Source organism: Hemiscyllium ocellatum, chromosome 5 (genome assembly GCF_020745735.1).
Source record: "Hemiscyllium ocellatum isolate sHemOce1 chromosome 5, sHemOce1.pat.X.cur, whole genome shotgun sequence".
NCBI lineage: Eukaryota > Metazoa > Chordata > Chondrichthyes > Orectolobiformes > Hemiscylliidae > Hemiscyllium > Hemiscyllium ocellatum.
The window spans coordinates 93,933,866-93,958,487 of record NC_083405.1 but is presented as its reverse complement, the minus strand read 5'-3'; the positions used below and the strand labels follow the sequence as shown (position 1 = coordinate 93,958,487).

General features: G+C 41.4%; 1 protein-coding gene across 1 annotated transcript in view; it reads left to right on the top strand.

Moving 5' to 3' along the window:
- Positions 1–24,622, top strand: part of pip4k2aa (phosphatidylinositol-5-phosphate 4-kinase, type II, alpha a) — a 241,269-nt gene that overhangs the window by 203,036 nt on the left and 13,611 nt on the right. Inside the window, exons 7-8 of the mRNA XM_060825576.1 lie at positions 2,125–2,238; positions 19,968–20,220. Coding sequence (XP_060681559.1) covers positions 2,125–2,238; positions 19,968–20,220 — 367 coding nt within the window. The remainder of the gene's footprint in view (positions 1–2,124; positions 2,239–19,967; positions 20,221–24,622) is intronic.

Here is a 24,622-nt window from a genome sequence, read left to right as displayed (position 1 = left end):
CATTCAAATAAAGTACTGCAGGAAACACAGTAAGTGCGCTATGAAATAGAGTACAGAATTACACACCAAATATGTGACCTGTTTTTAAAGTACAGGTTCCACTTTAGTTGATTTATTTTCCTTTTTTGATTGACTGGTAGTTCTGTAAGGCTACCTTATCACGAAGCTAATTTGTGCAAGATGTTTGCTTGTGTTTTTGAAATATTTTATTTTTTTTCCACTTGTTTTCTCATGTTACATGGCATCACTCACCATGATACTGTTTGATCACGCCTTCATATCCTGCGTGGATTTGGTGGAATTTTTTTACATCCAAATGTCATTCCAGTCATGAGCCCTCCCCATCTATCCAGGCTGGGAACCAATACACACCAGCTTATCTGAGCTAGTGGCTCTTTTTTATATACAGTATCCTATTGACATTACTTAATGTGATTGTGTTAGACCTCTACTATGACAAAAGGTAGCAATTTACTTTGTTTTTACTTTTAAACCAAGAATATAAGTAAGCAGTTGGGTTTTTTTAAGTTAATTCCCTTAGCCATCTTATCAATTTAAACAATCAGTAAAAGCTGGCTACCTGCTTAATATAGGCTTTTGCTTGCTACAGGCAAAGTGGTGCTGGGATCATGGTTATGTCCTTAGGTGGCTATGAGCAGTGCAAGTACAAACCCAAAGGGTGGGCCACTAGGCATTTCCTCCCACCCTGTAACTTTGAGGGCAGGTTGATAGCTGGCGGGAAGTTATGAAGCAGACCAACAACTGCATTTCATAACAGCAGCCCAATGATCTTGATGTTGACTAGGTAGGGATGAGAAGCCAAAGGATTGGAACAATGATGTGAGCAAAGCTGATGGCAGTGTGTAGCCTAATGCAGAAATACACTCACGAGTTTTTGATTAGCTGGTTTACAAAGGAAAATTAGTATAGGACAGTTTGAAAAATTTATAAAAATTGCAAACACAATTGGGGTTTGGGCACAGGATGAGATTTGAGGGCTTCCTTTCATTTTTATCACTGGTAAAGCCAGAATTTGTTGTCTGCCTCTAATTGCCCTGGACTTGAGTGGCTTACATTGCCATTTCAGAGGGTCTGGACTCAGATGTAAAGCAGACCAGGTAAGGACATCAGTGAAGCAGATAGCCATTTGCAATAACAGTGGTTTTATGGTTACCATGACTGAAATTAGCCTTCAATTCCAGATTTTATTTATTAAATGCCACAATAGGATTTGGATTAATGTCCCCAGATCAGATTGGAAGATTGAAAGGATAAGTGATTGCATTCTTCGAAGTGAAATAGACACCAGAGAGAAAATTTAATAAAATGGTAAGATTGAATTACAGTGTACCGAGTACAGCCTCACCAATCAGCAGCATGTAAATTTTGCCAAGAGCCAACCAGGATACAGTAGCTTCAATTTTGTAAATATTGAGCAGTACAGAATTATACCTTGTAGAGGATGAAGCCATGTTTGTGTAGATCACCAGTTGCTGGAAACATCCAATGGAGATGAATTCAGTTTGGGGGGCACAGGCACTTTTGCTGTTGAGGCTAGCACCTAGTGTGATGTGTTTTAAGCTTGCATGGAAACGAATGGAAACTTGAGTTGTGCTGAATGGAAGAAAATGTCCATTACATTTTTTTTTTGCAATGGTTTCACCAATTTCAGGTGAATTGCTTTAAAAGAAGTGGAAGTAAGTAAAAATTCTGGCCATTTCCTGTTTAGTAGATGCTTCTTTTGGATACCTGACTGGTCCAAATTGAGACAATTTCACTGTAAATTTGAAGTGTATAGGATGATGTAGGCGAAAGTTCAATATGCTTTAATTTTGTGTAATTTTTAGCGATCCTTCACGAGCATTTGGATATCCACTCAAAAGACGAAGTGTGTTATGTTCTGTATTTGTAGAATGATACATTTGATCAACTGTTAGTCAATGGTTTGTAGCAGCACAATTGCGCCACCTCTGGTTCATTGTTAACTTTAAAGTATTTTGTGTTTTGATTTGTTTGAATTTTGCTTAGTGATGTGAATCGAGTATTATTTTAATAAATAGATTAGAAGCTTTCATAATCTTCCACTTTCTTTGACTGAAACTTTGCCAATAAATTTTGTTGCAGGCCAAAGAGCTACCAACATACAAGGACAATGATTTTATAAATGATGGGCAAAAAATTTACATTGATGAGAACAACAAAAAGATGTTCCTTGAAAAACTCAAAAAAGATGTTGAGGTAAGGGAGGAAAGTGAGGATTGTGTAATTGTAGTTAACAATTTTACTAATTGTTTTAATGTTTGCGCTACTTGTGTTTTCAATACGTGTGACCATACAAAATGGAACAGCAGGAAAGACCAAGTGGCCCACAAGTCCTACCATTCAAATGGCACTCTAAGTCCTGGGAAGAGAATAAAAAACTGCCCCATTACTAAAAGGCTTTGAAAAGTACCCATGAAATCTGTCAGACATTAGAAATCAGTCCCAATCTCAAATACATTAATTGTGAAGAGTGTTCATTTTAGGTGATTCGATTTCTACCACAGCCAAGAATTCATTCAGCTCACTCTGTGGAAACATCAGTATAAAACGCAAAGTCAGCAACTTTGTACAGTGGTCCACTATTCTCTGAGAAAACAAAACCACTTCATATCTATGTCCTTATTAGGTTTGCGTAGTGTAAATACAAAATGCTGTCAGATGTAAGAGCAGAAGCAGGCCTTTAGGTCCATTGAGTTTGCTGTGCCATTCAATGAAATCATGGCTGATCTTTTAATCTTCAACTTCACTTTCTTTCCCATGACTCTGATTCCCTTACTGCTTAAAAATCTGTCTATCTCAGCCTTGAATGTACTTAACAATTCAGCCTCAACAGCTCCCTGAGATCAGCAATTCTACAGATTAATTATCCTTGGAGAGAAAGAACATCCTTCTCCTGTCTGTATTAAATGGGCAACCTCTTAGTGAATACGAGCCATATCTCCTTACCTGCTCCTCATAAGGAATTACCCAGAATCATCATAATGAATCTTCTCTAGACTGCCTCCAATGACAGTATATCTTTCCTTAGGTGAGGAAACCAAAACTATCCAATTTCCACAGTAGTCTGGTGTATTATCTATTTGTAGCAAGACCTATCTATTTCTGTCCTCTATTCCCTCTGAGATAAAGGCCAACCGTCCGTTTTCTTTCCTGATGACCTGATGCCAGCCCTCTATGATACGTGCACATGGGTCCCTAAATCCTTCTGTACTTCAGCTTTCTACAGTCTTTATTTAAATAATATTCTGCTCTTCTATTCTTCTTACCAAAGTGCATAACTTTGTATTTTCCTACATAATATTCCAAATGTCAATTTTTTTGCCCACTCACTTAGCTGCCTATATCCCTCTGTAGGCTCTTTGATCCTCACTACTTATCTTTCTTATTTTTGTGTCACTCCAGCCTTGGCGATAGCATATTTACCTCCATCATCCAAATCATTAATATTTATTCCAAATGTTTGTGGCTCCAATTGATCTTTGTGGTATACCATCAGCCATGACTGACAAGCTGAAAATATCTCCTTTCTCCCAACTCTCTGTATAGCTGTGAAGTAAAACAGGCAATGAAGGCAGATACAATATATTGTCTCTGTATTTATATTTTCAAAAGAAATTGTAATGTCCGCATTGAAAATGTAACTACTTATATAAACCGGTCATTCTGCAATTATAGCTGTCCCTCACTGGAGATGCACTCAGACTTTATAATGAAAAGTTTGATAGAAGTGCATGAACATGTGATTTTTATTATAAATGATAACATGATATGTCTACTGTGTGTTCATAGATTCCAGTATTTCCTTCTTTTGAAAATGTGAGCATGTGTTTCCAGTATAGTACTTTTCAAATGCCCACATGTAAATGGTAGCATAATCTCTCAAGCAAATTTCTCAAACTCTTCCCCTGCCCACCTTCCCTAGTACCACAAATGAGGAAACTAAGGTAGAAATTGGGATTGTACAATGTAGGTCTGCAATGAAACAAAATATAGTCATAGTCATTTTGAGGTTGCTACGCAATCTTATTTATTAGACCTTTGTAGTCTTAAAACAAAACACTGTACTTACAACTAATTGCGTTTATATATTTCAATTTTCCTTTCTTTACAAATAACACATCAGACTTTCTGTGAATATGTCAATGGAATGTTTGTATTTTAACCAAAGTTTTACATTCTTCATTTCTATTGCGGTCAGATGTCCTTCACACATCATTAAATGCAATGTCTGGTGTATTTATTTATATGTAACATAATCTTCTTGAGGAAGAGAAAATACATAAGGTACATAATTAACACTGAAGAGTAATTAACCTCAGAACGAAACTGCCTCACCTCTTCTGTTATCTATTCAATTAGAAACCATAATCATAAAGAGACACATTTAGTGGCTACAATTTAGCAGAAGAATATTGCATTGCCTTTTATACTGCATAGTTAGTCCTATTTTGGAGATAAAACAGGCCCCAGTGTTTTTTTTATTCATTCATGACAGATGGTTACCTCTGCTAAAGTCAGCAAGTGTTAGACGTTCCTAATGACTCTCCTCATACCTGGTTAAATAGCAGAGGCTCTGACCATCATTTCTTGATGCCAGAGTTACAACTGTTACAGTCCTGTTGAAAAGGGAGTTGTGTGAAAAAACAACAGGTTTAACAGGCCAGTCAGACTAATATTCATGGTGGGTTAACTAAACAATGATCTGGGCACTTGGAAGAGACAAATTAAACAATTGCAACCAGCATAAATTTGTCTGGTAAATTGTCTGTGATTAATTTCAGCTCTTGAAAGTACTAAGGGAAAAGTTGATGAGGGCAGTATGATTGATACTATGTTTATGGACTCTTTGTTTTAAAGAATTTTGATTTAGTTCCACTCTGCAAATCTTTCATGTGTGAGCACTTACTGAGAAACTGAAATCCAGGTCATTGTTGACTCTTTTCACAAAGCATGAAGAAATGAGACAAAACATGTAGGTCCTCTTCCAACCCACTTCTACAGCACAATCCACCCCCTACACTATAGACTTAATGTGTCAGTGAATCATCCACAATCCTGAGGGACTGCCATTTGCAGGAAGAAGAATGACAAGAAGCAATATAAGCTCCATGAAACAATATTAAACAGAGATGCAGGAGCCAGGACACATTGACAAGAGATTTTTTAAAAATATATAAAAGGTATACAGGATCCTTGGCTTTATAAACGGAAGCATAGGGTACAGAAGGGAAGGAAGCTATGCTCAATCTTTCTAAATCACTAGTTAGGTTTCAGCTACAATATTGTATTGAATTCTGGCTACTACACTTTCAAAAGCACATCAAAATATTGGAGAAGGTATGAAAGTATTTTCTCAAATGGCACCAATGATAAAGGAGACGAGATGCTGGACTTGTTCTCCTTCACTGAGAAGGTAACAGAGATTTAATTTAGGCATTACAAATTATGAATTATTTTATTAAATGGTCATTTTTCACAAGCCTAGACATTAAAGTAGTGATGGTGGTTAATGTCACTAGTAAACATAGGCCCACGTTTATATGACGTAGATCTTCGTGTAGGGGGCATAATTTCAAAGGTTGCAGATGATGCAAAAATTGGAAGCATTGTACATTGTGAGGAGGGTATTGCAGAACCTAAAAGGGTAAAGGCAAGTTGGTGTAATAGGCAAAACAGATGACAGATGATGTTCAATGTGGAGAAATGCAAAGTGATTCATTTTAGTAGGAAGAACATGGTGAGACAATAAGAAAAAGCAAATGGCACAGTTCTAAAGGAAGTGAGAGAGAATTGATTGAAAGTGGCAGGTATAAGGTTGAGAGAGCAATTAATAAAACATATAGTATCCTGAGCCCTATGAATAGATGCTTGGAGTACCAGAGCAAGGAGATTATTTTGAATGTGCATAAAGCAATCGTTTGGCTTCAGCTGGAGTACTGCATCCATTTCTAGACACTACATTTTGAGGAAGGATACAAAGACATTGAACAGAGTGCAGATACAATTCACAAGAATGGATTGAGGGTTGGGGAACACCGGTTATAAAGATAGATTGGAGAAGTTTGGACTGTTTTTACTGAAGAAAAGAAGAGTCAGAGGAGATTTGATTAAGGTATTCAACATCTTGAGTAGGCTATGTTGTGGTTTGCTATAGATTGAGGGCAATCCGCAATTTCAAATAGTTTATAGGAAGAAGCCTTGAAGACCTGAATTCCCCAAGCTGTGTACTCTTTCCTGAAGACACATTGTCAATAGTCAGGACGTAATGGCAGACCTGTAAAACTCAAAAGCCATTATTGAATTTTCACCTACAAAGTCAGTTCAAGATCTTCAAAGATAAACATAAAGCAGTTTATTGTACAGCTGTAAGATTTATACAGATCGCAGGAGTAAGTTTGTCAGTGTTGATGTTTCTGCTAGAAATCTCCCATGTTACTCCATTGACTGTCTGAGAGACATCATCACAACAAGTGGACTGCTCATCTCGCTCTTCCAGATATGAATCCTTTAGGACGAATATACAGCGTGTGCCCCATGCCAACACTTTCTACCAATTAGTATATTATTATCACATGCTTTCAGATGGAGGTTGTTCTACTTTGTTGATAGCGTTGTATGAGTAAACTTTACTTTTGTCATTTTTCATCATCAGAATTCCAATTTTACACATTTTCCAAAGAAATTACCTATTTTTGATGCCACAGTATTGGCAGTGTCTTCTGACATCTTGCAATTGTCCTCCCAGCTGTTTATTCTTTTCTTGGATCTTTTTTACTTGTTCTTAAAGAAATGAGTAGGTTTCATAGATTTCCTGTGTTGAGGTTTTTTCACTCTTCTAAGAATTCATCTATTTTGCTTCCACAAACTCTGCTTGTTTTGTCAATTAATGGCTTTCTCCAGAGTGAGGTAGTCTTTTAACGTTAATAATTCTGACAAAGAATTGTCAGCAATAGCTACAACTATGAAATCTCTGATTAATTCTGTCTTCAAATCATCATATTTACAGTTCTCAAACAATCTGTATAGATTACAAAGGAACAATTGTCAGAGCACTTAGGTGGCACTTGATTGCAATTACAAATGCCTCCTCCACCGCTGCAGACCTGGGCCGCCACCACCGCTAAATACAGTCCACCTACCAATTGGGGGAAGAACGCCTCATCTTCTGCCTTGGGACCCTTCAACCACATGGCACCAACATTGACTTCACTAGTTTCCAAATCTATCCTCCCCCCACACCTCATTTCAGATCCAACCCTCCAACCGACACCACCCTCTTGATCTGCCCTATCTGTCCATTTTCCTTCCCACCTATCCACTCCACCCTCCCCACTGACCTATAACAATCACCCCTCCCACCTGCATTAACTATCATCTTTCCACAACCTCACCCCCACCCTCATATTTATCTTTTAATCCGCTACCACCACCCCCCCACCCAATATTCTTGATGAAGGGCCTATGCCCAAAACATCAACTCTCCCTGCTTCTCAGATGCTGTCTGACCTGCTATGCTTTTCCAACTCTACACTTTTCAACCAAGCTATACAGGTTACCTGTCCTTGACATCATCTCATCTTAGAAGCCTGTCTAAGTGAATGCTGCTCTTTCCCTAATGTTCAGTGTAGCCTAACATTGCTCAATGTGGCCCTTCCCATACTGGAAAAATCTTCAAATGGTTAAAACTATTCACTCTTATTCAGCAACAGCAAAAGTAAAGAAAAAAGCAGAATAAATACTGAAAAAAACTGTGGTTGCTGGAAATCAGAAACAAAAACAGAAATTGCTGGAAAAGCTTCGCTGGTCTGGCAGCATCTGTGAAGAGAGATCAGAGTTAATGTTTTGGATTAGTGGTGCTGGAAGAGCACAGCAGTTCAGGCAGCATCCGAGGAGCAGTAAAATCGACGTTTCGGGCAAAAGCCCTTCATCATGAATACAGAGTTAATGTTTTGGTCCCGTACCCTTCCACAGAATAGTTGTTGAAAAAACAAACAGAAACTGCTTTTGCTTCTGTCTTTTAAACTGCAAAAAATTTACAATCAATGAGGGTTCATTATATCCGGCTCATATTTATTGAAACCACTCTGACTTGTACTTAATGCATTCTGTCATACTGAAGTTGGTGTTCCTCCTGCTCAACGTCTCCATCTTTCTCTGTAGAAGATAGCTGTCACTCTCCCAACTCTTCAGAATCCACCATGTCCCCTCTTTGCCAATCCAGTTGTGTAAAATGAAGAGCACAAGGAATATGCCACTCACTTTGTTTGGAGTGTATTGCAAAGACCCCAGACCATACCAAGCATCAGAGCATCCTTTTCTGCAAACCTACAGCTGGCTCCAAAAGGTCCTAGTGAAGAATGGGCTGCAGTGTGTCCACTTTTTCAGCCTCAGTCAGCAGGTTGCATAACAGAGTCACCAGCCACCGTTGTAGCTGATAGCCCCTGTCTCCCATTAACTGTCCCAGACATCCGAACTTTGGTAGTTTAACAAATACAGTGGGCCATAGAGGATTCTGACAAGGAGAGCCATGGAATGCCTGCAAGGGGAAGCAATGGCCCAGTGGTATTATCACTAGACTGTTATTCCAGAAATTTAGCTACCAGGTGGGACCCATGTTCAAATTCCACCAGAGCAGATGGTGACATTTGAAATAAATAAAAGTCTGAAAGTAAGCGTCTAATGATGACCATGAAACCATTATTGATTGTCAGGAAAAACCCATCTGGCTCATTAATGTCCTTTTAGAGAAAGAAACTGCTGAAGTCACTTGGTCTGGCCTACATGTGACTCCAGGCCCACAGCACTGCCCAGTTGAGAGTCAACCACAATGAATGCTGGCCTAGCCAGTGACACCCTCATCCTGTCAATCAATTGTCTTTTAAATGGACCTTTGACATAGTAGTCTTATTCAGTTAAAGGCAGCACGAGCTGTGTTGTGCAAATACAGTAAGAGATTGTAAGTACTGTATGGTTACAGATATCATGTCCTGTCAAACCACTACATCACCCAAGAAAAGCAGTATTGTATATAAGATCATGTTGGCTGAAATAGCAGTAAAAGATGAGGGGACGTCTGCTCTGTGTCCTGAAAGATTTTGGTTTGTCTTTTTGGCCTGCAGGTGCCACTTTTAAGGTCACCTGTGATCACTTCTGCTCCAAAAGATAATGACATGATCAAAATTGTTCATGACCAGGATTTATATCCTACACAAAAATAAAGCAGACAACTGCGGACATTGGAGATCTGAAATAAAAGCAGAAATTTCTGGAGACATTCAGCAAGTCTGACAGCATTTGTGGAGAGAAAGCAGAGTAAGCATTTTGAGTCCAGTCATCTTGCTTCAGAACTGATAGCAGCTAGGAAAGGGTTGGTACATATGCTGAAGATAGGGAGAGGGAGCAGATTGGGAGAAGGAATGAGCAGATAGACAGATTCCAGAGAGAGAGATAAAGAGAATGCCAAAGGGATAGCTGATAGTATGCCCGGAAGAAAGAAAGGTCGATAACGGGGACTATAAATAGGAGAAAATGGGTTGGTTGCACTGAAAGCAGCCCTTGTCAAGACAGGGATTAGAGTGTGGGGTGGATAAAGGACATGGAAGCAGATGATCAGGCTCTTATATTATTGAACTAGATGTTGTGTCTAACGGTCTTCAAGCAGAAAATGAGATACTGTTCTTCCAGTTTGCGCTGGGCCTCCCTTGAGCACTGCAGCAGGCCTGAGACAGAGATGTTGGCCAGGGAACATGGTGGTGAGTTGAAGTGACAGGCAACTGGAAGCTCCAAGTCATTTTTGCGGACAGAACATAGGTATTCTACAAAACAGTTGCCCAGTCTGCACTTTTATCCCCAATACGAAAGAGACCATATTGTGAACAGTGAATACAATACATTAGGTTAGGTGACATACAGGTAAGTTGCTGCTTCACCTGAAAGGTGTGTCTGGGCACTGGAATAGTGAGGGAGAAAAAGTAAACAGGCAAGTGTTTCATCGTTTGTGATTGCAGGGGAAGGCGCCGTGGCAGTGCTCCAATGAGGCTCGGCAGAAGCTAGAAAAACAGCATTTAATTTTCCACAGGGGGACCGTGCAACCTTCAGACTCCATATCGAGTTCAATAATGTTACAGCCTGTCCACCTTCTTCCATTACCTTTACCCATCCCCACATCCCAGGCCATGCCTTGACTTGAGCTGCTTTCAGCACAGCCAACCTATTTTCACTTACTCAAGGTCCCTGTTCTCAGCTTTATTTCCTGCCAAGTATTCTATTAGCCATCACTTTGTCTACATAACTCTCATTCTCCCTCTGGGCTCCATCGCCAGCTATCCCCCACGCCAACCTCAACTCCTTGTCATCAATGGAGCAGCACTTTCTAGCTACAATCAGTTCTGAAGAAGAGTTGCTGGACTCAAAATGTTAACTTTGCTTTCTCTCTACAAATGTTACCAGCCCTTTCCTGCTTCTTCCCCACTATTATCAGACTTATGAATAGACCTCTCATATATTAAAGTTGATCATTCTCTGTACTTTCTCTGCAGCTGTAACAATATATTCTACATCCTGTTCTATTACTCTGATATACTTATGTAAGAGCTGAAAAATGTGTTGCTGGAAAATCGACATTTCGGACATAAGCCCTTCTTCAAGAATTCCTGAAGAAGGGCTTATGCCCGAAACATCGATTCTCCTGCTCTTTGGATGCTGCCTGACCTGCTGCACTTTTCCAGCAACACATTTTTCAGCTCTGATCTCCAGCATCTGCAGTCCTCACTTTCTCCTATACTTATGTAAGGTATGATTTGTCTCGATAGCATACAAAACAGTACTTTTCACTCTATCTCAGTATATGTGATAATAAATGAAATCACACCAGGACTGCTGAGTTTCTTCTAGAACTTCAGCTCTTTTTTTTTGTATCCCACGCAATTGGAACTGCAAGCGTTTCACATGGAGGGCACTGTTAGCACAGATGACTTTAACCTGTACTGTGAAAGTATCTGATTGATGTGAATGCTGCTTGAAGGGCCTCACCATTCACAAATAGACCTCTCAAACTCAGACATAAAGAAAATACTTGTCCTGCCCACTCTGTGTGGGGTTGCAGCCATTTTCCATTTCCAGTGCACACATTTACATGAGTACAGAATGCAGGTCACATTTGGCACAGTGAATCAGCCTGGTAATCAAGGGACTCTCGCCTCTGAACCTCAGTGTATCTCTCTTCCTGGCACACACTGTTGTGGGATCAGTACTGAGCTTCCACACATTAGCACATGCCTCTTTAATTATGCCTTCATCTCTCAACCCTATATCCTGAGCCCCAGCCCCACGGCATAATCATATCAACGGTATTACACTGCCTAAATTTGAAACCAGGGTTGTTACCGTTGATGAAGTCCTTTCCCACAAGAGCCCATGTCATCCAATGCATTATTGTCCCATCCTGTGATGCTTCCCTCTTACAATTAATACTCATTCTGCCTCCCATCTCCAGAGTTGACTTACCCGACTTCTGTACTCAGCAGTAGCTCCTGATAGATCCCCCCTTGACTTTCATTGAGCTGAGCCCCAGGCCTCACTATGGTGCTCATACACGCGCACACACCTGACTAACTTACCATGACTTCCCTGGATTGCTTGTACTGGACCCGAAGATTGATCATTGGCTCATTCCTCAGATTGTACTCCTACCCTGACCCTGACCATTCCAAGTGGTCAATTAACTGTGTTCAAGCCCCTAGACTAATAACTAACTTGACTTATATTGCTAGGGCCACCCAACTTAATGTTACTCCCTGTACACTTGGAAACAAGGTCATTTGATTTATACGCAGAATCACAAAATTATTATGGTACAAAAGGAGGTCATTCGATCCATTGTGCCTGTGCTAGCTGAATTACCCAGTGCTATCCTTTCAAGCGAGAAGCCTTGAGATGTGCCCTAGTCGAATCCATGAGCTAGATGTCTGTCCCGAGGTTGAAAGTGTCCTGATAATAGCATTAAAATAAGAGGTTCCAGTGCACTCCAAAGAGCAGCACTGGAGTGCAGAGCCATTTTGTGAGTGGCTCAGAGATACGCCATGTGGGTGCAGAGAGGCCGGTGTGTGACTGCTGCCTTCATCGTTGGACCATGTAAACAATCATGGAGTCTGTGCTGAGACTACTGTCTGAGATGGAGAAATGAGGAGTAAGTGGGTAGTCAGATCCCACTCTTACTTTCATATTGGGAACGTTCAATATTCTGGTTATTTAGCACATAGGAGAATAGGAAACTGCTTATCAATGAGGTGAGATGAAGTAGTAATGGCATACTAAAATATTAAAATGAATGCTGATAGCTGTTCACTAGCAAGTATCTCATTTCTGCCAATCTCACCCTATTTCCCCAATTGACTTGCCCATGCCTATATTATTCAAGGACTGGGAAGATTCCACTCTTTTTTTCCTATTTGTGGCAACGCACTGTCAGAAAGCCGCAATACATTTAGAACTACTTTGCCTTTCAACCAGATTTCACTGGACTTGAGACTGCCTTGACCATCAACTTGTAGACCACCACCTCATACAATAAGGTCTGTACATCTATCTGGCACTTTTTATATATAAATGATTTGGATGTGAATACATAAGGACTAGTTAGTAAGTTTGCTGATGCCCCCAAAATTGTTTGTGAAGTGGACAGTGAAGAGGTTTATCTCAGAATACAATGAAACCATGATCCGATGGGCCGAAGAAAATGTGAAGTGTTGTATTTTGGTAAGGCAAATCAGGGCAGGACATATACACTTAAAGACAGGGTCCTGGAGAGTGTTGCCACACAAACAGATCTTGGGAGGCAGGTTCATAGTTCCTTGAAGGTGGGGTTGCAGGTAGATGAAGAAGGTAGTGTAGAAGGCATTTGGTACACTTGCCTTTATTGATCAGAGCACTGAGTATCAGAGTTGGAATGTCATGTTGCATCTGTACAAAATATTGGTTAGGCCACTTTTGGAATACTGCATTTAATTCTGGTCTTCCTGCTATAGGAAAGATGTTGTTAAACTTGAAAGAGTGCAGAAAATATCTGCAAAATTATTGCTGGAATTGGAGGGTTTGAGCTATTGGGAGAGGCTGAATAGGCTGGAGCTATTTTCCCTGGAGCTTTGGAGGTTAAGAGGTGACCTTATAAAGGTTTAGAAAGTCATGTAGAGGACGGTGGGTAGGGTGAATAGCCATGGTCTTTTTTCCCAGAGTAGGGGAGTCCAAAGCTAGAGGACGTAGGTTAAAGACGAGATGAGAAAGATTTAAAAGGGACCTCAAGGGGCCATTTTTCATACAGCGGGTGATATGTGTATGGAATGAGCTGCCAGAGGAGGTGGTGGAGACTGATAACAATTACAACATTTAAAAGGCATCTGGATAAACAGGAAGGGTTTGAATGGAAATGGGACTAAATTGATTTAGGATACCTAATCTGCATGGACAAGTTGAACTAAAGGATCTGATTATGTGCTGTACATCTCCATCTTGCATCAGATACGTGGATGACACTTTCGTAATAATTATGAGAACAGAGATTGATAGCACATACGTGATTTATCAACATCATGCTCACAGGGATCAAATTTACAAGAGAGGAGGAAATTAACAACCAATTTCCATCCCTGGATGTGACGGTAATAAAAACACAGAATGGGAAACGCACAACAAAAGGGTACACACGGACCAGATGCTGAACTACAACAGCAACCACCCAAACACACAAGAGAAGCTGCGTTAGGACCCTGTTCAAAAGGGCGACAGCACAGTGCAGCACTCCCGACCTGCGAAGAGAAAAACACCTCTAAAAGTCTTTGCCAAGAACGGATTTCCCCACAACTTCATTCACAGATGTCTAACAGACAAGCAATGTAATGAGGACATGCCATGACCCAACACACTAATCACACTACCTTACATGAAGAAGTATCGCCGCTGTCAGCCAGACTTCTCCGACCACTCTGATCTAATCCAGCCCATAAACCAACAGGCACGCTCAGTTAACAACTCACCAGGACAAAAGACCCAGTACCCATCATATGCAAGACAAATGTAGTGTACAAGATTCCATGCAGAGACTGCATGAAACACTATATAGGGCAAACAGGCAGACAACTTGCAATCTGCAATCATGAACATTAACCAGCCACTAAATGCCACGACCAGCTATCCTTGGTATCACAGACGAAAAGGACATAAATTCAACTGGGACAGCCAGAGAATTCTTGGGAGCTCAGCATTTATCCACAGACTCCATCAATAAACACATTGACCAAGACCCTATATATTGACCATTGCAGTGAACAACCAGAATCGGCAACTGGCAGCAGCAGGAATGAAGCCAAGTAAATTCCAACAGCAATGCTTCACAGGAGGTTCCGCAGCACTGAGGATGTCATCTAGAAAAGGGATGAAATGCCTGCAAACCAAATTCGCAACTCAGCGAATATACCTACAACAACTAAAACTCCATGATTGTATGACTTAAGATTTCTTCTTCTGCATCTTTGATGCAGGTCTGATCTTCTTTGCATTTAGTTCCACCACTGTTCTTTTTCTCTTGCATTCAATGTTCACCACATTTTTTTTATTAGATTGGGTTCATTTGGAAGATTTGAAGTGATTAACACAGCTGCTCCCATGTGCTTTGTTGTGTATGAGAGCAATCCACCTCATCGGTCTAACTAGGAGAGAGTTGGACAGAGAAAATAATAAAACTCCCATAGCTACCTCCATTACAGCTCTTCACACCTCCCATCCTGCAAGGACTCCATCCATTCTCCCAGTTCCTTTGCCTATATTGCATCATGGCAGATGATGTCACCTTCCAAAACAGCACTGCTGACGCGGCTTGCTTCTTCCATAACATCGGTTTCCCCCTCAGTGTGGTTGACCGTGTCCTCAGCCGTATCCGAACTATCACCTGTCCTTGACCCTTCCCATTTTTCACAACTGTGTGATCAGGTCCCTCTTGTTCTCAGTTTTCATCCCATCAGTTTCTACATTCAAACAATCATTCTCCACCATTTCAGACAACTCTAGCAGAAAGCCACCACCACCCTCTCCTCTCACTCCCCCGTCTGCATTTCACGAGGATCATTCCCTCCGAGACACCCTAGTCCATTCATCGACCACTTAACACCACCACCCCTCCCTTTCCTCAGCACCTTCCCATGTTACCATAGAAGGTGCAAATTATGCTCCGTCATCTCCTCCCTGCTCGCCATCCAAGGGCCTAACCAGTCTTTCCAGGTGAAGCAGCATTTCTTCTGTACCTCCTCCACTTTTGCGTATTGTGTTCACTGCATCCATTGTGGCCTACCCTACATTGGAGAAACCAAACACAGACAGAGTCACAGTTTTGCAGAACACTTCCAGTCCCTGTGCAAGCAGGACCCTGACCTTCCAGTAGCCAGTTATTTGAACACAGCATCCTGCTCACATGTCAGTCCTCGGCATGCTGCAGTGTTCTAGTGAATCACGGACCAAACTGGAGGAACAACTACTCCTGCTCGAACAAGGCGCGTTACTGCTTTATGGAGTTATTATTCAGTTCAACACCTTCAAATTATGTGACAACTCCCATTCCTTCACTTTCTTTTAGCTTTACTTGCTATATTCTATGTCACCATGTCCTCTCCCCCTTTCCCCTGCCAGTCCATCCCAGCCAGACTGTCTGTTCTTTCAAGTCTGGTAGTTAGACACAACATTGTTCTGCCATTCTCACATTCCAATCATTTAATCTGAACTACCAACAAGTGTTTTCTTTCGTGTTTCATTTTTTCACTGGTCTATTTGGGAATTTAGAATAATGGGAATGGAGGTTATGGTAGTTGAATGTACTCCTGCAGTGTGTGGGAGGTAAGGGTCACCTCTAGTGTCCCTGCTGACTTCATTTGTTGGAAGTGCACCCAACTCCAACTCCCAATTGTGTTAGGGAACTAGAGTTGGATGAACTTCGGATCATTCGGGAGGTGGAGGGGGTTATTAAGAGGAGTTACAGGGAGGTAGTTACTCCACAGTCACATGAAGAAGGAAGTTGGGTGACTGTCAGGGTTAGGAAAGGGTACTAGCAGGCAGTGCAGGGATCTCCTGTGGTAGTTTCCCTCAACAACAAGTATACTGTTTTGGATACTGTTGTGGGGGGATGACTTACCATGGATAAGCAATGGAGCACAGGTCTCTGGCATAGAGTCTGTCCTTGTTGCTCAGAGGGGAAGGGGGAAGAGGAGCAGAGCTTTAGTCATTGGTGACTTCATAGTAAGGGGAAAATATAGGAGGTTTTGTGGGAATGAGAGAAACTCACAGATGGTGTGTTGCCTCCCAGGTGCCAGGGTTTTTGATGTCTCTGATCATGTTTTTGGGATCCTTGAGGGGGAGGGGGAAGCAGCCTGAAGTTGTGATCCACATAGGCATCGATGATATAGGTAGGAAAAAAGATGGAGATCTAATTCATGGAGCTAGGGTGGAAGCCTAGAGCTAGAACAAACAGAGTTGTTATCTCTGGTTCCAGTGAAGTGAGGAACAGGGAGAGTACAGAGCTGAACACGTGGCTGCAGGGATGATGCAGGAGGGAGGGTTTTGGATTCTTGAATAATTGGAACTCTTTCTGGGGAAGATGGGACCTCTACAAACAGGAGGTCTTCACCTGAACCAGTGGGGTCCCAATATCCTGGGGTAGATATTTGCTAATGCTCTTCGGAGGGAGGGGGGTGGTTAAATGCAGCAGGGGGGTGGGAACCTGAATTGTAGTTCCTGTGTACAGGAGGTTGTGGGTAGTGAGGTCAGGGATAGGTTTACAAGGTCGCAAGAGGACTCCGGCAATCAGGATGTTGGTTTGAAATGTGTGTACTACAATGCCAGGAGCATCCAGAATAAGGTGGGTGAACTTACAGCATGGGTTGGTACCTGGCATTTCTATGTTGTGGCCATTCCAGACACGTGGCTAGAGGAGGGACAGGAATGGTTGTTGCAGATTCCGGGATTTGGATGTTTCAGCAAGAACAGAGAAGATGGTAAAAGGGGGGTGTGTGGCATTGTTAATCAGGGCCAATATTATAGTAGTTGAGATAACATTTGAGTATTTATCCACTGAGGCAGTTTGGACTGAAGCAGGAAAGGAGAGGTCACCCTGTTGGGAGTTTTCTATAGGCTTTTGAATTGTTTCAGCGATGTAGAGGAAAGGATAGCAAAGATGATTATCGATGTGAACAAGAGTAACATGGTAGTTGTTATGGGGGACTTTAACTTCCCCAGTGTTGACTGGGAATACTATAGTTCAAGTAGTTTAGATGGGTCAGTTTTGTTCAATGTGTGCAGGAGGGTTTTCTGACAGTATGTAGACTGGCCAACAAGAGGCGATGCCATATTGGATTTGATACTGGGGAATGAATCCAGCCAGATGTTAGATTTGGAAGTAGGTGATCACTTTGGCGATAATGACCGTCATTCGGTTATGTTTACAATAGCAATGAGTAGAGATAGGTTTATACCACAGTGAAAGAGGTCTAACTGGGGGAGAGGCAATTATGATGCGATTAGGCAAGATTTAGGATGCATAGGATAGGGAAAGAAACTGCAGGGGATGGACACACTTAAAATGTGGAACTTATTCAAGGAACAGCTACGGTGGGTCCTTGGTAAATATATACCTATCAGGCAGGGAGGTAGTTGTTGAGAGAGAGGGGGCATGGTTTGCTAAAGCGGTTGAAGCTCTTGTCAAGAGAAAGAAGAAAGCTTATGTGAGAATGAGGCTTGAAGGCTCAGTTAGGGGGCTTGAGAGTTTTGTTAGCCAGAAAAGATCTAAAGAGAGCACTAAGAAGAGCCAGGAGGGGACATGAGAAGTTGTTGGCGGATAAGATCAAGGAAAACTCTAAGACCTTCTATAGGTATATCAGGAATGAAAGAATGACTGGGGTAAGATTAGGGCCAATCAATGACAGTAGTGGAATGTAAGGACAGAGGAGAAACGCTTAATGAATACTTTTCATCAGTATTCACATGGGAAAAGGGCAATGTTTGTGAGAATACGGAGATACAGGATATTAGATTTGATGGGATTGCAGTTGACATAGAGGAGGTTTTAGCAATTTTGGATGATCTGAAAATAGATAATACCCCTAGGCTGGATGGGATTTATCCTCAGATTCTCTGGGAAGCCAGGGAGGGGATTGCAGAGCCTTTGACTTTTATCTTTATATCGTCATTGTCGACGAGTGGTGTCAGAAGACTGGAGGATAGCAAATGTTGTTCCCTTGTTTAAGAAGGGGAGTTGGGACAACCTGGTAATTATAGGCCAGTGAGCTAGTTGTGGGTAAGGTGTTGGAAAAGGTTATAAGAGATAGGATTTATAATCATCAGGAAAGGGATTAGGGATAGTCAACACAGTTTTATGAAGGCTAGTTCGTGCCTCACTAACCTTATTGAGTTCTTTGAGAAGGGACAAAATAGGTGGATGAAAGTAAAGTGGTTGATATGGTGTATTTGGACTTCAATAAGGCATTTGATAAGGTTCCACATGGTCGGCTTTGCATAAACTACGGAGTTTTGGGATTGCAGGTGATTTAGTGGTTTGGATCAGAAATTGGCTAGCTGAAAGAAGACAGAAGGTCGTGGTTGATGGGAAATGTTCATCATGGAGCTCAGTTACCAGTGGTGTGCCACAAGGATCTGTTTTTGGGGCCACTGCTGTTTGTCATTTTTAGAAATGATCTGGATGCGGACATCGAAGGATGCGTTAGTACGTTTGCGGATGATACTAAGGTAGGCAGAGTTGTGGTTAGTGCAGAAGGATGTTGTGGGTTACAGAGGGATATAGAGAAGATGCAGAGCTGGGCTGAGAAGTGGCAAATGGAGTTTAATGCAGAAAAGGGAGAGTTTGTTCATTTTGAAGAAGTAACAGGATTACAGAGTACTGGACTAAAGGAAAATTCTTGGCAGTGTAGATGAACACAGAGATCTCTGTATCCAGGTGCATAAATACCTGAAAGTTGCCACCCAGGTTGACCGAGTTGTTAAGAAGGTATACGGTGTATTGGCATTTATTGGTAGGAGGATTGAGTTTTGGAACCATGAGGTCATGCTTCAGCTGTGCAAGACACTGGTAAGGCTGCACCTGGAGTATTGCGTACAATTCTGGTCACTGCATTATAGGAAGGATGTGGAAGCTTTAGAAAGGGTTCAGAGGAGGTTTACTAGGATGTTGCCTGGTATGGAACCAAGGTCTAACAAGGAAAGGCTGAGGAAACTGAGGCTGTTTACGTTGGAGAGAAGAAGTTGAGAGGTGACTTAATCGAGACCTTTAAGATAATCAGAGGGTTAGGTCGGGTAGACAGTGAGAGCCTTTTTCCTCAGATGGTGAAGGCTAACACGAGGGAGCCATAGCTTTAAATTGAGGGGTGATAGATTTAGGACAAATATCAAGGGTAGTTTCTTTATTCAGAGAGTAATAGGGACCTGGAACGGCCTATCTGCACAGTTGTAGACTTGCCGATGTTAAGGGGAATTAAAAGGGCATTGGACATACATATGGATAATAAGGGAGTGGAGTAGGTTAGATGGACATCAGACTAATTTCACAGGTTAGTGCAACATTGAGGGCTGAAGGGCCTGTGCTGCGCTGTAAAGTTCTATGTTTTCTCCCCCTAGCACTCCAGTCCACCTTCTGTCCGACTATATCATAAATCCTGCCCATTCCAAACTTCACTTCAGCTCTGATGAGAAGTCATCAAGACTTGAAACATTAGCTTGGAGAGAGAGCTCAATCCAAGTGTAATTCATGCTAAATGCCATACCTATTTGATAAGTTTCTAGCTTTTTATTGAAGGTATAGTAATATCATACTTGGTTTCACTTCTAATTATAAGTATCTTTTAAATGTGACTCGAAGTTCTGTACTTTTTCTTCAGTTCCTTGCTCAGCTGAAGATCATGGATTACAGTCTTCTGGTTGGTATTCATGATGTTGAGCGAGCTGAACAGGAAGAGATGGAGTTTGAGGATGAAGAAGAAGAAGGAGAAAGTGATGGGGCTGGAGCCCATACAACTGGATCATGTGGAACCCCTCCAGATAGCCCTGGGAATACACTGAACAGTTCAAAGCCATTAGCTCCTGGTGAATTTGACCCAGCTATTGATGTGTATGCCATAAAAAGCCATGAAAGTAAGTAGAAAGTTATGTTTCATTCACATTAGATATATATGATAAAGATTACAAGCGCATTCTGATGATTTTAATAAAAAACTGTGAACTTTGTGTTATCTGGCACTCTCGTACACAATTTCTGACAGCATTTATACGAAGCTAATCACTTGCAGTATTCAGGTAATGTGTTCATTTAAAAGTTGATAATAATACAGAAGATTGGAAATCTCCTCTGAAAACTGTCAGTGATGCAGTTCAATTTCTTTTTCCAAGCCATTCTGAGAAACGTAGTGTCAGCTTGATCTTCAGTTGTGATGGTTTTAGCGTGAGGTCCTGCTGTGCCTGAATTCCATTTTTGATTAATTGGTACACCCAGCATGCCAATAATGATTTTTTTATTCTAGCTGTTCACCTTCATATATTGATCTACTTTGCATGGAAAATAAGATGGTTATCAATATAAGAAACTAAATCAACTATTACATACTTATGTAAAGAAAGTTCAACCACTTATGTAAAGATCATCAAATGCAAATTTTAATGATGATAAATGTATGCTTTATTATCCCCCAGGATGTAGTTTATTCATATTATACATTTATAAAATAGATTTAATTTTATCATTGCCTATTAACATCAAAATCATGCATTAACTAATTTTTTTTAACAAATTGATTATTGTGAGATTACCTTTGGTATTACTAATTGTTCACATAGAACTAACAATGTTGATTCGATAGCAAAAAAAAATCCATTGGGTCTATAATAGTTTTATTCTCTACAAGAGAAACCTCTGCTGACTCTATCCCATTATTGACCATTCTATTCTCCCTTATGCCTGCAGAAAGCTTCTGTGTAAATGTATCAGTGTTTTCTGCTTTAACCTCTAATGTGATAGTAAGTTTCAGATTCTTACCACTCATTTTTCCTATTTTTTTAACATGCATTTTAATACCTTAGATTTATACTTACTTGTTCTGAACTCTGATAGTACTGTTCTAAACATCCCCTGTGACTACAGTCCATATACTGAAGACTCCCACAGGGTTCCCTCTAGTTTACCCATGACTTCCTGGAATATCTTAGATGTGAAATTTGAGCCCTGATCCAACAGGATCTAAGTGGGTAGACCATACCAGCGAAGAATTGAGTTAATCCCTCACCATTATTTTGGCAAATATATTTCTCAGAGGAACAACCCTGGGAGAAACTGGTAGCCACATACATGATGGTAAGGACATACTGGTAACCCCTTTTATAGAATCATACAACATGGAAGCAGACCCTTCGGTCCAACCTGTCCATGCCGACCAGATATCCCAACCCAATCTAGTCCCACCTGCCAGCACCTGGCCCATATCCCTCCAAACCCTCCCTATTCATATACCCATCCAAATGCCTTTTAAATGTTGCAATTGTACCAGCCTCCACCACTTCCTCTGGCAGCTCATTCCATACTCGTACTACCCTCTGTGTGAAAAAGTTGCCCCTTAGGTCTCTTTTATATCAACCATGTTCCTAAACTAAACTAGCCTCACCTGCCTGAATTTGGCCCATATCCCTCCAAACCTTTCCTATTCATGTACTTATCCAAATGTCTTTAAAAAGGGTAATTGTACCCACACCCACCACTTTCACTGGCAGTTCATTCCACCCACAAACCATTCTCTGTAAAAAAAAAGTCCTTCTTAAATCTTTCTCCTCTTACCTTAAAAATATCCCCCCTAGTTTTGAATTCACCCACCCTAGAGAAAAGACCCTTGTCATTCAACTTAACTATGCCCTTTACGATTTTATAAACCTCAACGAGGTCACCCCTCAACCTCCTATACTCCAGTGAAAAAAGTCCCAGCCTTTCTAGTCTCTTTTTATATCCTGAGCCCTGCATTTCCAGCAAAACCCTGGTAAATCTTTTCTGAACCCTCCAGCTTAATCATATCCTTCCTATTTTGTTTTGGGCATGGACCTCAAACTGTCCACTAACACCTAGTTTCCCCCAAGCCAGCATGGGAATCTTACTGTGGACTGGGGATTCCTCACAACTTAGGAGAAAGTGAGGATTGCGGATGCTGAAGATCAGAGTCAAAAAGTGTGGTGCTGGAAAAGCACATCCAAGGAGCAGGAGTTTCCTGATGAAGAGCTCATGCTTGAAACGTCGACTTTCCTGCTCCTCGAATGCTGTCTGACTGGCTGTGCTTTTCCAGCACCACACTTATATTCCCTATAATCTAGCAGATCTTGTAGGTTCTGCAAAATGTTAATATATCCCTGAAGAGGTGTGGCCATTAAAAAGAAACTAAATGATTACTGTTTGAGTTTTGCATAAAGCAGCATTCCCAGCTTTTGGAATTTCCTGAGCTAGCCACAGCATTTCCCGACAGTACCTCAGCAGCACCACTATCTGGTGGATCACTGTCCAAGCCTTGCTTTTAGGTCTGTGAGGGAGGTTCCATTTCCTCATCAGTATTTCATTGTTAAAAGACTGCACTCAGGGACTGCTTCTACTTCAGCATCAGTGTGCACAGCCTCACAGAATGTTTTTTAATGGTTGATGGACTTGCTGAGGTGCTTCGACGTTTCGGGCATGAGCCCTTCTCCTGCTCCCTGACCTCCTGCGCTTTTCCAGCAACACATTTTCAGCTCTGGTCTCCAGCATCTGCAGTCCTCACTTTCTCCTTGCTGAGGTGCTTACCTATTTATTACCCCACAAACACAGAAATTGCTGGAGAAACTCAACAGGTCTGGCAGCATCTAACTTTCTTCGGAACAGTTTCTCCAGCAAATTGTTCTTGTTTCAGATTTCCAATATCCACGGTTCTTTCTTTTATTTATCTATTTATTATTGTCTAGAGTTCTTCTGGACTCCAAAAAGCAAAGTTTTAGATAGTCAGTCCAAAGGGCCTTCTGTTTTGAAGTACCCCCTCAGCCTCCATTGGCTGAGCTTGTCTTGCCATAGAATCCGTTTCCACCCATTCAGACAAAAGTTCCAGGTACTTATACTTGCAGCTGATTGGTCTTCCTATCAGTAGGTTTCTCCACTGGGAATGCTGGGATGTAAATGCCCAGTAAGTCATTGACAAGCAGTAGATCAACTAATCAAAAGGCAAACTAGCAATGATTCCAGTGCATTCCAAGGATGCACCTGAAGGTGATGTGCACATAACATCCTGCAATCCCAATGCCAGCATTTTATTATTTTGCGCTCTCTCTGATGGGAAGGCCGTACTTTTTCCCAGCAGTAGAGTTTGAGTGGCCCTGGTATCCTTCATAATCACAACAGACTTCTCATCCAAGAGAAACGTGTCCAACCTCTTTGTGATACGAAATCCTAGTAATTCTCAGGGATTTGTTTAACCCTATCCACCTCCACCCCCCCCCAACCAAGTGTCTACAGGGGTTTTTAACAACGTTCAGAGGCAGAGCCTGGCCTTCCAAGCTCTGATTGAGTTTCATTCTCTCCATGGGATATAAGTGCTCTGAATTTCCCTGAAGTCTCTAGCAGTTAAACCAGGCATGTCCTTCCTTTCAGTAGTTAAAGCACATGAACCGCTTGACGTCGCCTTTCATCTCAAGGCTAGCTTTTCTGTCCCGAGGAGGGTGCTCCGCAGTTCCGAGTATCCCATGGAAACTCTGTTTTGTATCACTTTCCTCACCTCTATCCTCCCAACTTGTTTGGAGGTAACCATACCCATTAGTCAAAAACAAATTGCTTAAGCCTTTTGAGTTTCAAATATACTTGGTCAGACCATTTCCTGAAGTTACAGAATTTCTGATAGTGTGCCTCTGGCACTGACTGTTATGCACTTCCGATCAAGATGCCCTCCAGGCTGGATGCATATGCAACTGATCCTATTTTCCACTTAAAATGATTAGCGTCAGCACACTAATCGCAACATTGTTATGGAAGTCACTGTCATGCACAACCCTCAGAGGCCTGTGCAGCCAGTAAGAAAATTAGATGGAACCTTAACTTCATATGTTTCAGATGGTGCTTTTTGCTGCCTCATTGTCCAGTAAGAAGGAATAAACCTTGTGAGCTTTCCCTGCAACTTATCTCTCCATTAATCAGGACTTAGACTGGTCACTTTAGCTATCTGCTAACTACTCCAAAAAAGCAAAGAAGGTTCATCCCCTGCTTCCTTAGCCTTAGTGGTTAAATGAGCAAACCAGGTTGCTTCAGCAATTAAGTCTTAGCTAGTGATGTCTTCAAGAGACACAGTGGACTTCCTGCCTCTCAGTTTGAGCTGTTTGAAATTCTCTGTTGCCCTTCCTGAACACCCCCTACCCCCACCCCACACTGACGTTCCCTTCCTTTCTTGTTGAAATTCTAAATTCCACTGCTCAAATGTTAATACTACTCCGTACTTCATTTTCTCAATTCCATTTGTGGACCATTGGCCACCCACTTTAAAATTTCAGG